Consider the following 18,081-nt stretch of genomic DNA (forward strand, 5'->3'; position numbering starts at 1 on the left):
AAGCCAATATCCCACTGTGGGCCCCTTTCCTGACAAACATATTTAATGCCGCCTTAGTGGCTGGCCCTCCTAAGAACTGGTCCATGCAAATATTGTTCCTATTTTTTAAAAAGGCTCGAAAAACAACCCCCCCCCCCCTGCTATCGTCCTATTTTACTGATTAATTCCACCACAAAGATTATAGGATGAATTCTGCTGGACCGTTTGCAGCTTTGGGCGGAGGAGCGTAACATATTTCCGAATCTCCAATTCGGTTTCCGCTCTAGCCTAGGTACAGTCGAGGAGTCCTTAAATATGTATTTGTTAATTGCCAAATACACTGTGGCCAAGTGTGGCAAGTTGTATTTGGCTTTTATGGATTTGAGTTCTGCCTTCGACTCTGTAAACAGGCCTAAATGGTGTGACATCCCGACAGATATGGGGGTTGCTCTTCACATTGTTAATTTCCTTAGAGATCTGCACAATAATATCAATGCCAGTGTAAGGTACGGCTCAGGTAGAGAATCTACACTATCTTTCAACCTGGCAAGGGGTGTACGCCAGGGCTGTGTCCTGGCTCCTTTCCTGTTCTCCATTTATATAAATAGCTTGGAGGATAAACAGGTTAACCTCAGGGCAGATTGCCCTCGTGTAGGTGCTTGGAGTATCCACACACTAATTTATTCAGACAATACTGTCCTAATCACCAGGACTTCGAATGGCTTACAACTTCTGCCATTTTTTGCAAATTCATGGCCAGTCTAGACCTTATGGTAAACCAAAATAAGACCCACATAATGATTTTTGGGGGAAAGAAGAAGGACAATGTCCCCCTTGTAAACTGCAAGAAAGTTGGTTCAGTTCCTACTTTTTCCTACCTTGGCATCCCCTTTGATACCCGTCTCCCTTGGGGACCTCAGAAGACCAGTAGAGCTGTTTCCTTTTCCAAATCAGTGGAGGCCGTCCTTAATTTTGCCCACAAACTTGGTCAGAAACCAATAAAGAATCTCTTGACAGTCTATAAGCCAAATGATGTGCTGTTGTCTCATATAGGGCTGGGGTGTGGGGCATTGATGATCAGGGGGCCCTTGAAAAAACTGAAAATAATGTTATCAAGACACTGCTAGCTGTCCCTCAGAGCACTAGTTCCTTCATCTGGCACACTGAGGTAGTGATTGGCTATATTAGCAATCTCATCAAAATCCAACCACTCCTTTTGTGGCTCAGAAATTGGACCAAAAGTCAGCCATCCTTTAAAAGGACTGTGCTTGCAGATTGCTTAAAACTCAACCACTGTTTGACTATTACTTGGTTGAAGCATATACAGAATGTATGTTGTAGTATGAGACGGGAGGACTGATTTACCTCTCCTAGCAATGTATTAGCCAGCTCTACCAGGACTCTGAAGAATGTGTTTTAGAAGGATGCACGTACAATAGAATGCAGAGTGTAGTAGAATGGTCCAAACCTATATGGGGATTTGTCCGGCTCTAAGTCCTGCACCATACTTAGTATGTGTGGGAAATCACAAATTCTTACTGATGAGACTCAGTTTATGCACAGTTCATTTTCTTGTTGCTTTTCCGTCACAAGGCACGTACTTTTTGCAACTTCCTTTATGCTCATGTGATGACCAATGATCACAAACTACCCTACATTTTATGTTATTCTGTAAATTGTGTTTGTTGCTGAGAAAACGCTATTTGTTGCCCAGCCTCAGAGCGGGCAATATTCATTTTTGTAGAGCCGCCTTTATCTACCTGAACACCTTACCCATGGTCAATTTCTGCATCTCTGCAGTCACATATATTGAACGCGCCATCAAGCAGAGGACTACTATTTATTTGTAATGTTTTAAGAATTCTAGGTGGATACTTGAATGGATCTTTTTTTTCTGACTGCTGTGCCTTTTATCGTTGTACTGAATGTTTTTAATATGTTTTTAATATATCTGATATCTTGCTTAGATAATCCTGGGTACATAATGGACCCCAAATGAGTTCCCTCTTAAGGACTTCTTCCCAGATTTTTGCTCCTTTGGTTTTATCTGAGCTTGACTACTGATGTTCTATGACTGTTTACTTACTGTTATGAATTGAGATTTTTATTTATAATGTTTAAGTATTTATACTGTATTGACTGTGTACTTTTATGGTTCAGTTGAGCCAAAATAAAGTCAATTGAATTAAATGGAACTACTAACTCATGTGGTAGAGAAGTTTTAACTATTGACCTAGCTTCTCCAACTGAAGAGGAGTTTAGACCATATACCAGCAAACGCAGTTTAAAAAAAATTAAATAAAAAAATAAAAATCTGGAAATTCTATAAATACGCAGAGACATCAAACGAGAAATAAATCTAAAGCACCTCTATTTCCTATATTTGACCAGAGAAAATGGGCTGCAGGAATAAGGAGCTATCTCCTAGTGCAGCTGCCAACTTTAGAATTAACACAGATGATAATGTTGGTAGGACTAAGGGCTCTACTGCAATCAAAGAAGTAAAATCAATAAGCGCAACACTGACTTCTAACAGCAGTACAGTTGACAGAAGCACAGCTTGCCTCGGAACTTCCACCCTGTTTAAGCCTAACAGCAAAAACAATCATGCAGACATGTCTACAAAAATCTCCAAGACTATTGCGGATGGTTTCTCGTTTTTAGCTAACATCATATCTGGCGTAGTTTTTAATGCAGACATGATAGCTAAGTCACGCTATCTTGAGCCCTCAGTGTTGCACTCAGTCGATACAAATAGTGGGTGATAGCAAAGAAATAATTAGTAGAACAATGGATTGTTGGGTGCTCCATTAAAAACAATGGAGTGCGCAGAACAATGGAATGTTGGGTGCTCCATTGAAAACAGTGTAGTGATCCGGGATTCTAATGGCCGGTGGAAGCCCGGAGCTCCAACATTCTAATGTTTGTTCACAGCTGCTGTTGTGAACAAAAGGCCTCAAGGAGCTCTATGGAATTTCTAAATCATCAGGCTCCATGAGGCCTTTCTTTTACAAATGAGAACATTCTGCCCTCTATGGGCGGAATGTTCTAATAGTCTTAGAGCCCTATGTAGCGAGCTCTACTGGCCATTAAAGACCAGGGGCCAGATGTAGGTAAGTAACATTTACCGATTCTTAATTACCGAAAATTACTGAATTTTACCGATTCGGTAATTAAGAATCGGTAAATGTGAGGCGTGGGTATGTAGGGAATCCAGATGTTCCCTTTTACCAAAGCCCATAGGAATCAATAGGCTTTACCGATTCGGTATTTACCGAATTGGTAAATACCGAATTTCACAAGGGTGCAGGGGGTGTCACTTTGACACCCCCTGTCACCCCCTAAACAGGATTGGGTGCCATGTGGCAGGCATACAAGCCCTAGGGGCAGGTCTGCCTGCCACATGGCATAGGTGTGCATGCACACATGTGCATGCACACCCGAATCGGTATTTTACCATGAAGTTGGATTTCATGGTAAAATACCGATTCGTTAAGGCCTTTGGGACTCAGAAGAGTCCCACCTACATATGGAATTTACAGAATCGGTAAAACTACTGATTCGGTATTTTACCGAATCGGTAATTTTACTGATTCTGTAAATGTAGATTTACCTACATGTGGCCTTGGATTTAGGTCCCTACATACCGATTGGCCATTTACCGGTCGGTAACGGCCGAAATCGGCCATTACCGGTCGGTAAATGGCCTGAAACGGCCACCTACATCGGGCCCCTGTTCCCTTGTTAAAGGCTCTCGCCTTCAGATTCAGGACTTTAACCCTGGAGCGGGCCTTTAATGGCCAGTAGAGCCCACTGTGGCGGGCTCTAAGGCTATAATACACAAACCATAACTGGATCACTCAACCCACTGGATGATCTGAATTGTATCCTTTGGCCGCCACAACGCAGGAATAGCATTCCACCAATGAGCTTTGCAGCCTTGACTAATGGTGCTTCAACATTGCGTTTCATTCCTGATTATGTTTCACACGGTCCGCATGAAATCTGGAGTCGCCAACACATTTTGAGGCTATTACATCACTTCACAGACCTAGCAGATATCTCTTCAGCAGACCTGTTAAGTGTTCACTTAATCTAAAATGTTAGCACTCAAAGCGAGCTTACAAGAACAAGCTGGGTCAGTGAAAGAATACTGCAAATGATTCTGGCAAAAAAGAGTATTATGGGGTGTTAAATTTACAAAGTCAGTAAAGCCAAAGTATCCATCTATTTTGCAAGAAAGACTGGTGTGTCTGATGGAGCAAGGATTCGCATGATTACGCGACTTGCTTGTATCAAGAACCTCAAATAACTTTAACATCGTAATCAATCAGTCTGTCTTACTAATATCGCACATTTTACACTACACGGGGGTGTCCCAGCGACGCTTGCCTATGTGTTTACTAAAGTCTAATTTGCTTGCTACTAAAATGGCCGCTGCGTTGCGGAAATTTAGTCTGCGCATGCGTCGGTCATACCCATGTGACATGACGCACTCGCAGTTCTGGTGGGATTTTGTTGCTCATGCGCAATACAGCTGACATGGCCGCTTTGTTTTCTCATATGCTCCGTGCTTGCAAAGCTGCTTTCGCAAAGCTGTTCGTTCTGCACTTATCCTAATGCTATAGTTATTATAAAGTAAGGGGTATAGTGTAGCCATTCATAGTGTACAGTGTAATCATTTTTTCTGTATTTCTAAATTGTTTTCACTTACTTTTCATGTAACAAATTATATGGGCCTGGGAAAGCGTTTGCGACTCCATCTTGAAGAACCCTTCTGGTACTCGTCACGTGATGAGGGAAAGAACCCCATGCTGCCGTGGAACTCAGCCAGCTGGCAGCCAAAGCCAAGATGTTCATGAGAACTGATCTGCAACCCAGCAAGATGAAGCTGACTTGTACCTAAATTCGATACAAATGTATTTACTTATGTATGCTCTATTGTTCGCTGTAAATCTGGTGTCATGGGAAGCTAGAACTTAAGGGGTGGGTACGAGAACTGAATATTAAGTCTGAGAAAGTCCAAATTATAGGTGATGTGATGACCTAATCTCCTCTTTTAACCAATCAGAATTTAGAGAACCTTTCACTTGCAACATTAGTGGGTGGTACACTGACCCGAAAAACAGTATAACTAGCCTAGGTTTAGCTAGAGAAATTGTCCGACTTGTCTGAATAGCTGACCTGTCACTGACCCAACGAACTCTATAGGTGATTGATACAGAGAGCTGCGGAGCACTCTGTCCGTAATTTCCACAGACTCAATCGGGGTTTGGGAAACCTTAAGTGCTGGCGAAGCACTTTGCTGGGAGATTCGAGAACCCAATCTGGGTTATTGGCAGATTCCTTGCAGAGAGGGAGTAGCGCAGGCGTTGCATCCAAAGCTGCAGGTGTTGGTCGTACCCTTGACGAATCCGGTCCTGATACAAATCCTGGGATTATCCTGTCCTGACTATGAGCCGTACCTGTTCGCCTACTGGCAACCTAAGTCCTTGAGGGTCCTTTCCCGCCTTTCCCAAACTGACCCTTGGCCAGGGTTAGTTCGTCAACCTGTTCAAAGTAAATATATTTCATGTGGGTGTCCGTCATTCTAAACTCTTTCCTATCATCTTGAATAAAGCATATAGTTGCACATGTACTCTTCTTTCTTGCTCTCCACTAAATGAGATTTTCATGCATTATTTGGCTATAAGCATATTCCACTTTTCTACCTACCTTTAAGAAATACTGAATTGTCCTTTGCACATATAGCTGTTCCTTTCTCACCTTCCCTATAGATGATAGATATCTCTGAACAAATCAAGTTATCTGAGTTTTATTTCCTCTGAACCGTTAGGGAGTTTCGAAAGCCTAAATTGATTAGTATGTTCCTTTTCTTTACCCGCCTTTAGTGAAGTTGTGAAATTTTGCTTACCTAAAATAGCATGTTCCTTATTTTCCCTTCCTTTATTTTCCAATTACTCAATGTTTCTTACTCTCATACATAGTTACACAATATTCTTGATTCTTGTGATAGATAGTTTGATCTGGGTAAACTTGTGGCTCATGACACTAGATGATGATGATGATTAGATAAAGGTTTTGAAAACTTTCCGACTATTGTGGTAATTATAAAGAGTATAAACATTATTCAAATGTATATGGCATTTGTGTTGCTTACTTATTTTCACAGCTAGCTCCCTGATCTGTTGTGATCATAGGTACCCGTAACGGTGGATTGGTAAGTCGGGTACAATAAAATAAATAGGAATGAACAGGTTTACTGGTAGTAGAGTGTAAGGTTACCCGATTAATGAATATGATAAATTGAATTTATGGGCCCAGTGTGCTGATTGGTAAAATTGTTAGTCGGGTGACCTGCGCGCTCTATCAGTAATTTTTCTGGTAGCAGAGCTATGGTTAGGGACTAGTTAAAGATAGGTAAGCACTAGTTAAGACAGGTAGATAGGTTATATGCTGCTAAAAATGTATTGCTGCTAAGGAAATCTATCGATGAAAAATAAAATTGCTTGAAATTGCTTTGACATGTTTTGAAATGTTTTGATGAAATGCTGCTATATTTTATATGTAATTAACAAACTCGTTAGTGATTGTTATATGTTTGTCTGTAATCTCCGGAGACAGAATAGCAGGTGGTGAGTAGAATCCACCTCGCGGTGAGGTCAGAGGCTCGAGGAAAATTAGTGCATGGTTAGGCAGAACTGGAAGCGCTAATTAGGGTTTTCTGTATGAATAGTTGAATAAATGATAGAAAGAAGTTCGCTAATGAAACTTCAGTTGTGATATAACCTAGTAAGGGATACACAAGAAAGGAGTAGTAGGTTCATCGGAGCTTGAGTGATACTAAAAGAGTTCGCTAGTGAAACTTTAGACTTAGTATATATCCCGAAAACAGTGGATGAGTCAAAGAAGTAGCAGGTTCTCTAATGCTTGTGTGAAGGGTAGACAGAAGGGATCTATCCGCAGTATATGAAAAGTAAACAGAAGAGGTTTACTTGCAGTGAAACAAATCTTTCCTTTCTAGACACTCGAGTACAATGGCGAACGTATTTACGTTGTAAATTAAATAGAGCACTTGCACTTTAGGAAAGAAATCAAGTTTCCGTTACCTTGTGAAGGAGGGAGTCAGTTGCGGAGCTGCTCTGACGTCACTCTGTGCCGCGCTGGTATTGGTCGAAACAGCGGCTGTGTAGCGGAGCTAGTATTGTAAAGGAGGGGTGAGCGCAGGAGCGTGAGAACGCGTCTCACGAAAAGGCCGCGCACCCATTGGTCGGAATTATTTGCAAAACCAAGGTTGATTGGTTGTTGGGGTTTGAAAGACGTGCTAGCATTGGAAGAAAGAAAAATTTTGTAAACAGAAGTACGTAATTCACGCACGATTTAGCTTTTGTAAATTATATGTGGTATTCGCTTAATCCCGAGACTCGACCTGATCCCAGGTACTTAGGGTTTGCGAAAGATCCGTGGAAAGGCCGTAGACTAGACGGAATGTACGGAAACAAGAGAAAAAGGACTTTCGCAGATAAAGTCAAGAATTATTTCAAGAAAGACAAACCCATAAAAACTAGAGAAGGTGTTATTATTCCACCACCGAATACTCCTGCATCGTTCATGATGTTTGACAAAGGGTATCATACCTGCGTATGGTTGGAAAATTGGGTGGAATATACCAAGGATGACGGAATCTTAGCATTCCCTTTAGATGGCACCTTTAATGGTAGAATTTTGTTTAATTTGAGGACTCGAATGAATGATTTGCATCCCAGACCTAGACTAATGCAATATGAGGCTCTGGAAGAATGGGAAATAGAGGCTTTTGAGCGAGACAGGCCCAGAATGGATAAAGGGTTAGCAAAATGTTATCCAAAGGCACAAAGAGAGACCCGAGAGAAAAAAATGAAACAGTGGAGGCAAAATATGATGGTAGAAGGACTGTTCCCAGTATTTACTGCAGATGAACCTGTAGGAGGTAAAAGGACAGAGAAAACCAGACACTTAATGACTACTGGTGATTCTGAGGATGAATACTTGGAGGATTTATTGATGAAAAATCCACCGCCATACAATGAGGAACCTAGGTCCTTGAGTGCGAGAAATCCATTCTTTAGACCTCCCAGGGATAGAAGGGCAAGTGCATCTGATTTGACAGGTCCGAGTTATAGGCCTAGCGGTAATGAGGAGTCGAGCATGCCTGATCAGACTGTTCCATATTATAGACCGTCCTGTGGTGAGGGACCAAGCATGGCAAATCCAAGTGCACCGAGTCTTTACCCTCCCTTTATTCCACAAATAGTACATGAAACTACAATGGAAAGGGTATTACAGGACCGAGAGAGAGAAGTTTTAATTAAACAGAAAACTGAATTAATACAGAAAATATCCCAGTTAAATTCAAATCCGGAAGCTCTGACAATTCCAGTAACTATTGGTCCTGTTGTTCCTCTATATGGGGATAAGCAGGCAAGTCCAAAAACTCCTGTTATTACGCCATCTGTAGTGCAATCAAGAAAAGAGCCTTTAATAGTAGATGACCAGGCAAGTGAATGTGAATCTGTAATTTCCCTGATGGATTTGGCCATTAGGGAACCAGAAACTCGTTCACAGAAAAGGACTACACCTTTGAATGCAAGAGAAGTCCAGATAGAGTCAGCTTGAGGTACTAGAAGTGCCATGGTAGTGACTCCTGAAGAAATCGAAAGGTGGTCCAGAGAATTAGAAAAACCAAATCTGCAGCCAAAACCATTAGATATTTACAAATTAAGAATAGAATTGGAAGAATTGATGGCTGGGAATGTGGGAATAGACAGGCTGAACACCCTTAGTGAGGGAGAGTTACTGTTTATTTGTAAGAGCCTTACCAGAAACACCAGGGTGTTCCATGAGAAACTAATGGACACAGCAGCTAACATGGGAATAGATGTCAGCAGATCCAAAGTATTGCAAAAACCTTACAGAGCAGAATTCTCAGACAAATATTTAGAAAACATGACTGTGTCAGGGAGAAAGGTGCAGATAAGAGAATTGCTGAATCTGTTACTGAAATGGGGAGATTTAGACAAATGGAAAGCCAGGTGGGCCAAGAAAAACTAAGACAGTAGACCTAGACAAGCGACTTCAGAATATGTCCTAAAAGAAGCAGACAAGGCAGAGAAATTATATCCTATGCGAGAAGTGCCAGGTGGAAAGTATGTACATGTTCCCTGGTCCAGACAGGATATTGTGTCATTTACAAATGATTTCCCAAAATTACGAGAGAAACCTGTAGAGTGGTACAGACAGGTAGAGAGGTTTATTAAGGTTCAAAAATGCCTCCTGAAAGATCTAGATGGGTTCTTTGACATTGTAGTTCCCGTAGATTTATGGACAGAATGTAAAATTACTGTTGATTGGCCAAGTGAGGAATACCCTAGAGACCCAAAGACAGGTGCTCCTTCTGGGGACGTAATGAGAAAATACAACCAGGTAATACTGCACTTGAAAGGAAAGGAAAGTGTGGAGTGGTGTGGCTCACTGGTTAGAGCCGGCAGACCCGGAAGCAGAGAATGGCGCGGGACCAGGGTTCAATTCCCGATGCGGCAGGGTCGTGGACTAGGGTCAACGGACTCGATAATTCTCACCTCGGTGCCTACTCTAACCAGGGATCACACTCAGCAACTCTGGGCATTAAGCTTGCCTCATCTCTACAACGGCCCCCCACAGACGCCGAGGATTCCTGGTTTCACCTTGGAGATACCCTGAAGGGACCATCTCACAGGGTAAGCCAGGACGGGTTCCACAGCGGTCTTCAGCGCCAGGACACTCCGAGATGGGGTAACAGTGCGCTTTACAAGTATCATCATTTGCCTGCAAAGGAAACTGATTGGACCCGTATAGATGGAACTACCCAAAATCGCGATGAAACTGTACACTCATATTATGAACGACTGTTACAGGTGTTCAAAACGTACAGTGGATTAGATAACATTGAGATGAAGGATATGACCCATTTTATTTATCGATTTGTGTTAAGATTGAGACCTGAGATTTCTCAATGGATCAAAGACAATAAGATCTGTTGGCAAGCCAAGCCTATTGATGAGGTTCTGAAGTATGCCAAATATTGTGAAGATGAGCTGGAAAATAAACGAAAAGAATTAAAAGAAAAAGTTATGTGGGCGCAAGTAAAATTAGCAGAGCAACAAGAAAAGCAGTTAAGTAAAATGAATAATAATACCCAGAATCAAGGCCCGGGGGGTGGAGGAAAGCCCAGAGGAAAAATGAGGCGAGAAGAGGCACGTAAAAAGTTCCCCTGTCACGGGTGCAGAAAGATAGGGCACTGGAGAGACGAGTGTCCAGCGGTGCAGAATGGTAATGCGCACATAAATGATTTAAATCCGCAGGTGCAGAATGAGAAACCACGAAAGAAACAGCAACAGGTAAAACAGCAACAGTTGCCTTGTGCACCTAGGCCAAACTATAGGAGCAAAGCACAACAGGGTGAGGAAACAGAGGTTTGGGAAGGAAGGGAGGATAGAAATGCAGCAACTTCGCAATTCCTGTTGAATGATACATTCCTCTGTGATGAACCTTACTGATGGTGCCTGAGAGGGGAGGATGAGGAGTGCGTGCTTGGCGCCTCCTTGCCGGTGGACCAGTCAGGGCCATACATTGAAGGAAAGGTTGAAGGAAATTATGTCACCTTTATGTTGGACACTGGTGCTACCCATTCTACTGTGAGAACAGCAGACGTTCCAAACCTACCCCTCTCGGGAGAAGCAATCCAAGTAGTGGGTGTTTCTAATCACTTGATTAGTACCCCAGTTACCGAGCCAATGGAGATTAAAATAGGGAATTTTAAAGAAATGCATAGATTTGTTGTCAGTGATTCCAGTCCTGTGAACCTATTGGGACGTGATTGCTGTGCAAAATGAACTGCACCATCTTTTGCACACCAAAAGGCGTTGAAATACAAACCCCAGATGAAGACGGAATATACAAATTAATGTTAATTAGGCCTGACTCAGAAATCAAAAGACTGACAATACAAGACTTACCGGAAGAACTCCAACAGACAGTGAAACCAGAGGTATGGGATTTTACTGGAAAAGATGTGGGATTAATGGCAAATGTAGACCCAATTAAAATAGCCATAAAAGAAGATGCAGTTTACCCAAATACTAAACAGTACAAAATGAGTGCAGAAGTAAAAGCAGGGGTTGCTATTGAAATAAAAAGATTGTTAGAAGAAAACATCATACAAGAAGTGTTGAGTAGTCCTTGTAATTCGCCCATAATTGGAATCAAGAAACCTAGCGGAAAATACAGGGTAGTGCAGGACCTGTGCAAGGTAAATAAAATCGTTGTTCCTTGCTGTCCTATTGTTCCAAACCCTGCAGTGATTTTGTACCAAATCCCATGGAATGCTGAATGGTTTACCGTTATTGACTCATGTCACGCATTCCTTTCAATCCCATTGCATCCAGACAGCAAATTTATTTTCTCATTTGAATTCGACAGTCATGTCTACGTCTGGAATCGTGTCCCTCAGGGGTACACAGAGAGTCCTTCGATTTTTAATCAGATTTTGAAAAAGTGCCTTGAATCCTTGGTCTTACCTGGAGAATCAGTCCTGGTGCAATACATAGACGACCTCTTAGTGGCGTCTAAAAGTCAGAAAAACTGTGTTTTTGACACCATTGCCTTGCTGAACCATTTAGGTAAAGGAGGGCATAAAGTATCACCAGATAAATTACAGTTCTGAACCTCTTCAGTAAAATATCTGGGGCACCAGAAAAAGAAAGGTATCAGGAAAGTTACCACAGAAACAATTAGGATAATTCGAAACGTGCATTTACCCAATACTCAGAAAGAGATCAGAATGTTCCTTGGAGTTGTAGGATACTATAGACAGTGGATTGTGGGATTTGCAGTACTAGCAAAACCATTAATAAAAATGACAAAGAAAGGAGCAAAAGACCCAGTGGAGTGGGATGAAGAAAGCATGACAGCTTTTACGAAATTAAGAGAATGTCTGTGTACAGCTCCAGCATTAGGAATGCCTGATTACTCAAAAGAATTTGCACTGTTTTGTGACACACGAGACAATTGTGCACTGTCAGTCCTAATTCAAGCGCATGGGTTGACTAGACGTCCAGTAGCATATTTCTCTGCTACTTTGGATCCAGTGGCTGCTGGATTACCTGGATGCTTGAAAGCAGTAGCTGCAACTTACATGAGTCTTGAACAGAGTGAATCCATCATTATGGGACATCCTGTAACTGTGTATGTTCCACATGCAGTTGTAATTTTACTGACCAGAACCAAAACCCAGTACCTCACACCTAGTCGGCTGAATAAGTATGAGAGAATCCTTGTAGGTGCAGCAAATTTAACCATTACTCAATGTAACATACTGAATCCAGCTACCCTATTGCCAAATTCACTCATTGTTGAGCATGACTACATTGACCTGACTGAGTTTAGTACAAAACCACGCCCAGATATGAAGGAAATGCCCCTGCCTCTAGAAGACTTCGAGCTGTTTGTAGATGGCTCATGTCTGAGACATGAGAATGGAGGCCTAAGTGCTGCCTATGCTGTGGTCACAATAGCACGTGCAGTAGAAGCATCCTATTTATTTGGAGTAAAGTCTGCACAAGTAGCCGAATTGATTGCATTGGCAAGAGCCTGTAAATTTGGGAAGAATAACCATATATACGGATAGCCAGTATGGTTATGGGGTTGTGCATGACTTCGGCCAATTGTGGCTGCAAAGAGAGTTCTTGACTTCTTCAGGTACTCCTATTAGAAATGGAAAAGTGGTACAAGAACTACTGGAAGCAATCCAGTTACCAAAAGAATTGGCAGTGGTCAAGTGTGCTGCTTACAAATCTGGCAATGACAATGCGACAGCAGGTAATCGATATGCTGACCAACTGGCCCAACATTGTGCAAGACATCAAATGTCAGTCAATATCAAATTGGGGGACACGGAAACAGCTGCCAACTTATGGTGTTTGAGGATGTACAAAACTGGGAGGAACTGAGAGATTTACAAAATGCAGCAGGACCAAAGGAAAAGGGAAGATGGGGAAAGTTTGGTTGTCAGCAGAGGAATGAGGATGGTATCATTGTTTGTACTGATGGTGTGCCTGTGTTGCCTGACAGCTTGCTTGCTCCTATGGCCCGGCTAATACATGGAGATGCACATATAGGCAGGGATGCAATGGTCCGTGTTTTCAAACAGACATGGTTCAATTTGAAATTCAGGAACATTGCAGAGGCACTCTGCCAGAGGTGCTTGACATGCCAGCAATTTAACCCTGGAAAGAAAACAGTAGTTTTACCAGGTAAAATTGGGAAAGCAGAAGGCCCTTTTATAAGATTACAAATTGACTTTATTCAGTTACCTCTTTGTAAAGGAATGAAGTACGTCCTTGTCATTGTTTGCCTGTTTTCAAAATGGGTAGAGGCTTATCCTGCAAAGAAAAATGATGCCATTACTGTAGCCAAATTGTTATTGAGGGAACTAATACCTAGGTACGGTTTTCCAGTCAAAATTGAATCAGACAGAGGAGGGCATTTCCAGAATGAAATATTAAGCCAAATCTGTGAAGCATTCAAACTTTCTCAAAAACTGCACTGTGCATATCGTCCAGAGGCTTCTGGAGTGGTGGAACAACTGAATGGCATTATCAAATCAAGATTAGGAAAGATGTGTGAATCCAGTGGAATGAATTGGATAGACGCTTTACCACTTGTCCTAATGGGAATCAGAAACATTCCAGACCGAAAAACAGGCCTGAGTCCCCATGAGATCATGATGGGAAGAGTAATGCAGCAAGCATGGGTACCAGGACACAAACTGGTAAGCATTTCTGATGATTTGGTACTAGAGTACTGCAAGCAACTGGGTGACCAAGTGCGTTCTATCTCTCACCAGATTGGGGAAGACGCTGTCGCCAAGCCAGCAACTCCAGTCCACAATCTGAACCCAGGTGATTGGGTTGTACTAAAGAAACACACTAGATCGAGTTGCCTTGCACCGAAGTGGGGAAAACCAAGACAAGTGATTCTTGTTACCACAACAGCGGTGAAGTGTGCAGGTGTGCCAAAGTGGATCCATGCCAGCCATACGAAAAAGGTGACAGAAGAAGAAGAAACTGACGCTGAAGGTTGTGCAGCTGAGGGGTCTCCAGACGTTGGTCCCGAAGTAGCTGATGATGAACAACCGAGCACCAGTCAAGATGATTGGGTCCCAGTAATCGACCTGACTTTTGATCCAATAAGAACCAGAAGACTAACCTACTTAGATAGAGAGTGGGATAGTGAGGACGAGACAGAGACAGCTGAAGAAAATCCGATCATCAAAATCCATGTCAAATCTGATGAGGAGGAGGATCAGATAGGGACAGAACAGGTTATCGACACTCCTCCAAGAACTCCTGAGACTGAAAAGGGACAGATAGAAATTAGGGCGAAAGTTCAAGCGGAAGAAAATCAAAAGTTCGAAGTGCTTGAATAGGAACAGATAGAACTAGACAATTGTGTTCAGGAAGAAGAGATCGAAACAGATCACAGACAAAATCAGCATACACCTGAACAAGGCCAGCTTAGCGACCAGGCAGAAGAAACCGAAATAAGACCTGGGACTAGTCAGACAGACAGGGAAGAAGAAGACGTTGAAACAAATGTGCCAAAACTGAATGAAATCAAAAGAGCATTAGAAGAGAGCCAAATAACAGTGCCAGTTAAAAGACTAAAGAAGAACAGAAGTGAACCAAGGTTTATCAAAAGACTGAGACTAAGACTGAAAACTGTAGAAGAAAAGCTTGAGCAAAGAAAACAAGGCTCCGGTAAAGCCGAGCAAACTGGAGAAATCCCTAAGAGAAGAAGTGCCCGAATAAAGAAACTGAACAATAAGTATCAGAATCCTGAATGGACTTATCTGGTGTTAGAGGAATTTGAGAATCTTGAATTAAGTGACGAAAGTGATGGAGAATGAATTGCTGACCAGTCTACTGAAGAAGAAGAACCAACCTGAAGTTGCCCTGTGTAAGCAACCTGTGCAAAGTTACAAAGAGGTGTTGAAAAACTTCTTTTGAGCGAAAATGTCTGATTCCAATGTGAATGGAAGGCCTTGACGAAGTTGATGTAAAACATGCTGCCAAGTATGTTTATGTAGTGTAGCAATAGTACTGATACTTTGGATAGGACTAACCATAACTATTCCTTCTATGATGAGTAAAAACCCAAGTCTGTACCAGAATAATAACCTACCTGACGACACTGTAGAATCTCACACTAGAAGTACACCACAAAGTGTAGTTGCACTAGACAAACCACTTAGCCTGAAACAAACATTGTTAGACTTAGAAGCACCAGATGAGGAAGGATTACATTTTTAACAAACTCAAGAACAAGACTCATTTAAATGTTTTCGCAAATCTATTAGAACATTATGTAGATACAATGGAAATGGACGGCTGTTATGTTTGCATGAAGCTACCAACTTCAGTAGCTGAAGGTGTGACTTATCACCACTTACTGTTAACATATGGAATTTCCTGTAGTAAACTAACTAACTTATTCTACAAAAGAGGACCTTTACAGTATTACTACTCAAACTATGAAGTAAGGGGTATAGTGTAGCCATTCATGGTGTACAGTGTAATCATTTTTTCTGTATTTCTAAATTGTTTTCACTTACTTTTCATGTAACAAATTATATGGGCCTGGGAAAGCGTTTGCGACTCCATCTTGAAAAACCCTTCAGGTACTCGTCACGTGATGAGGGAAAGAACCCCATGCTGCAGTGGAACTCAGCCAGCTGGCAGCCAAAGCCAAGATGTTCATGAGAACTTACCTGCAACCCAGCAAGACGAAGCTGACTTGTACCTAAATTCGATACAAATGTATTTACCTATGTATGCTCTATTGTTCGCTGTAAATCTGGTGTCATGGGAAGCTAGAACTTAAGGGGTGGGTACGAGAACTGAATATTAAGTCTGAGAAAGTCCAAATTTTAGGTGATGTGATGACCTAAAATCCTCTTTTAACCAATCAGAATTTATGGAACCTTTTATTTTACATTAATTGTAGATTGCATTTAGAAAATATTTATTGCGGGGTTGGGAAGCACGGAGCGGAGCTCCATGGAGTTTTTTGCCAACTTTGTGGTGCTCCGCGTAGAGCAACTCCGCCTGCTTCGCCCACCCTTAGATTTAATACAAACTTTTTATCAACATAAATTAATATGTCTCCAGGAAACCTGGTCAACAAAACCTTTAAACATACTAAACTTTAAAACGTATGAAATCCAAGCCACCGTGAGCCCTTTGGGCCGGCCTTCGAGTGAGCTGGCAACATTAGCCCACAATAATACTAATCTGAAAAGTGTCAGAATTAACACAAAAACATACTGTTTGCTAAGAAAGATTCTAAAGGATCCTAGGTGAAAACTAATCTTATTGGTACATGTCTATTTTACACCATCAGAGGAAAAAGCACAACAATTTTTTTTTCAAACTGTGCTAGATGAACTGGTACTAATTCTAGAACAGTATACCTCAAATATAGTAATGATAACCAGGGACTTTAATAATAACTTATTTTATAATGCCCACCCGCCATGAATGATTCTCCAGATTAAAGGCCTGATTACGAGTTTGGAGGATTCACAGGGGGCCTCCACACCAGCGCCCCGCTGTGAGAACGTCAAATACGTAGTCAGACCGCCCTCCTGATTTCGAGTTTAATCGTGGCGGAATTGGTAAGAAGTACCAATTTATCATTACTTAGGCCTAACCGTTTCGTATTTTTCTTCCCACTACAGACTCAATTTATTGGGAAGTTAACTACATTTTCAGATTCGGTCTATCGTAGTTTTAAGGAACTGTGGGAACTGTGACTGAAATGCTGCTTTTGTGGAATATTTGCAGATACGTTGTGATTTTAATGCCCTTTTATTGTACGAATATTTTAATATATTTGATACAATACTTATTATTCATTCATCTAAACATTTCAAGTACTCTTAGATGCTACCTGCCACCAGGCACCCTGCAGAACATCTGCACTAATCAGGATTTAACATGCAGCTCATTCACCCCCTTCTGGGAAAATCTGCACTAGTTTTACTCAAACAGGCTGTCCCCTGTGTAAAACAGCGGTGCGCCAATCCATGCCTAGAATGTACCTCCCAAATCCAGAGCAGGATCAGGCTGGCCTCTATTCAGCATCATCTATGACTAAACAATAGCTGCAGGTCACAGGAAGACAGTGGCTCACTCCCAAATCAGTGCACTCCTGGTAAAATAACTGTATACCTTCCAGTGTTGTTTAAGTAACAGAAGTCAGTGACTAACTGCAAGAATGACTCTCTTCTAACCTCGCAGGGACACTAGCTAATGTAAATCACCCTACACAGTAATATACAAAACCAATTGCAGCGTCAACAGATTTATCAAGATCTCAGAACCGGTAAATGTTTCCAAAACTACGAAATTGGCGCAGTACCATACATACACAAGGTAGGTAACGTTACATCTACCTCTGTTCAGTGGCCCAGGTGCTCCGCATCGAAAAAACTGGAATTTCATTATATGACGCAACGTTCCCATATTTACACTCTTGCCAAGAGCATGTGTCAGCTGGAACAGCGTACGGCAATACGCGCACTATCACTGCACAAGACACAGCGCACAGTGCCTTCTAACACAGGCTAATAAATACAAGTCTCGTGTGCACCAAAGTGTTGAATAACGCGCCCTCGGGCGTCGGAAGGCCGGGGCGTGCACGAGTACAGTCAGCCTCCTCCAGGAGAGCGGAGAAAGTCACACACACCGGTTTATACGACTGACCCGGGAAGGAAGAAGAACAACGTGCCACTGCACACTCGGCCACTTGTCCGGCTGGAGACCCCTGAGAGGTCAACAGAACCAGGGCGGAGGCGGTCACGTGCCCGCGGCAGTAACCATTGTGATGCTACGCGAGGGGAGTTTCCTAACGGGAATTTGACTGATGTCATCCGCGCTGACCCGGCGGGCCGTTTACTGGAAAAGGCTCGAAGGGCATTGTGTGGGCCGCGCGCCAAGCCGAGGTGGAATCTTCACTCCTTTAATG

The 18,081-nt window shown here is 42.2% G+C and overlaps 1 protein-coding gene across 1 annotated transcript in view; it reads right to left on the reverse strand.

The window, feature by feature from the left end:
- The window catches only part of LOC147711153 (cardiotrophin-2-like), a 38,129-nt gene extending 20,550 nt beyond the window's left edge, over nt 1-17,579 (reverse strand). Inside the window, exon 1 of the mRNA XM_086920116.1 lies at nt 17,510-17,579. Within this exon, the coding sequence (XP_086776242.1) occupies nt 17,510-17,579 (70 nt within the window). The remainder of the gene's footprint in view (nt 1-17,509) is intronic.
- Between the last annotated feature and the right edge of the window lie 502 nt (nt 17,580-18,081).

This window comes from Lissotriton vulgaris, chromosome 5, assembly GCF_964263255.1.
Source record: "Lissotriton vulgaris chromosome 5, aLisVul1.2, whole genome shotgun sequence".
Taxonomy (NCBI): Eukaryota; Metazoa; Chordata; class Amphibia; order Caudata; family Salamandridae; genus Lissotriton; species Lissotriton vulgaris.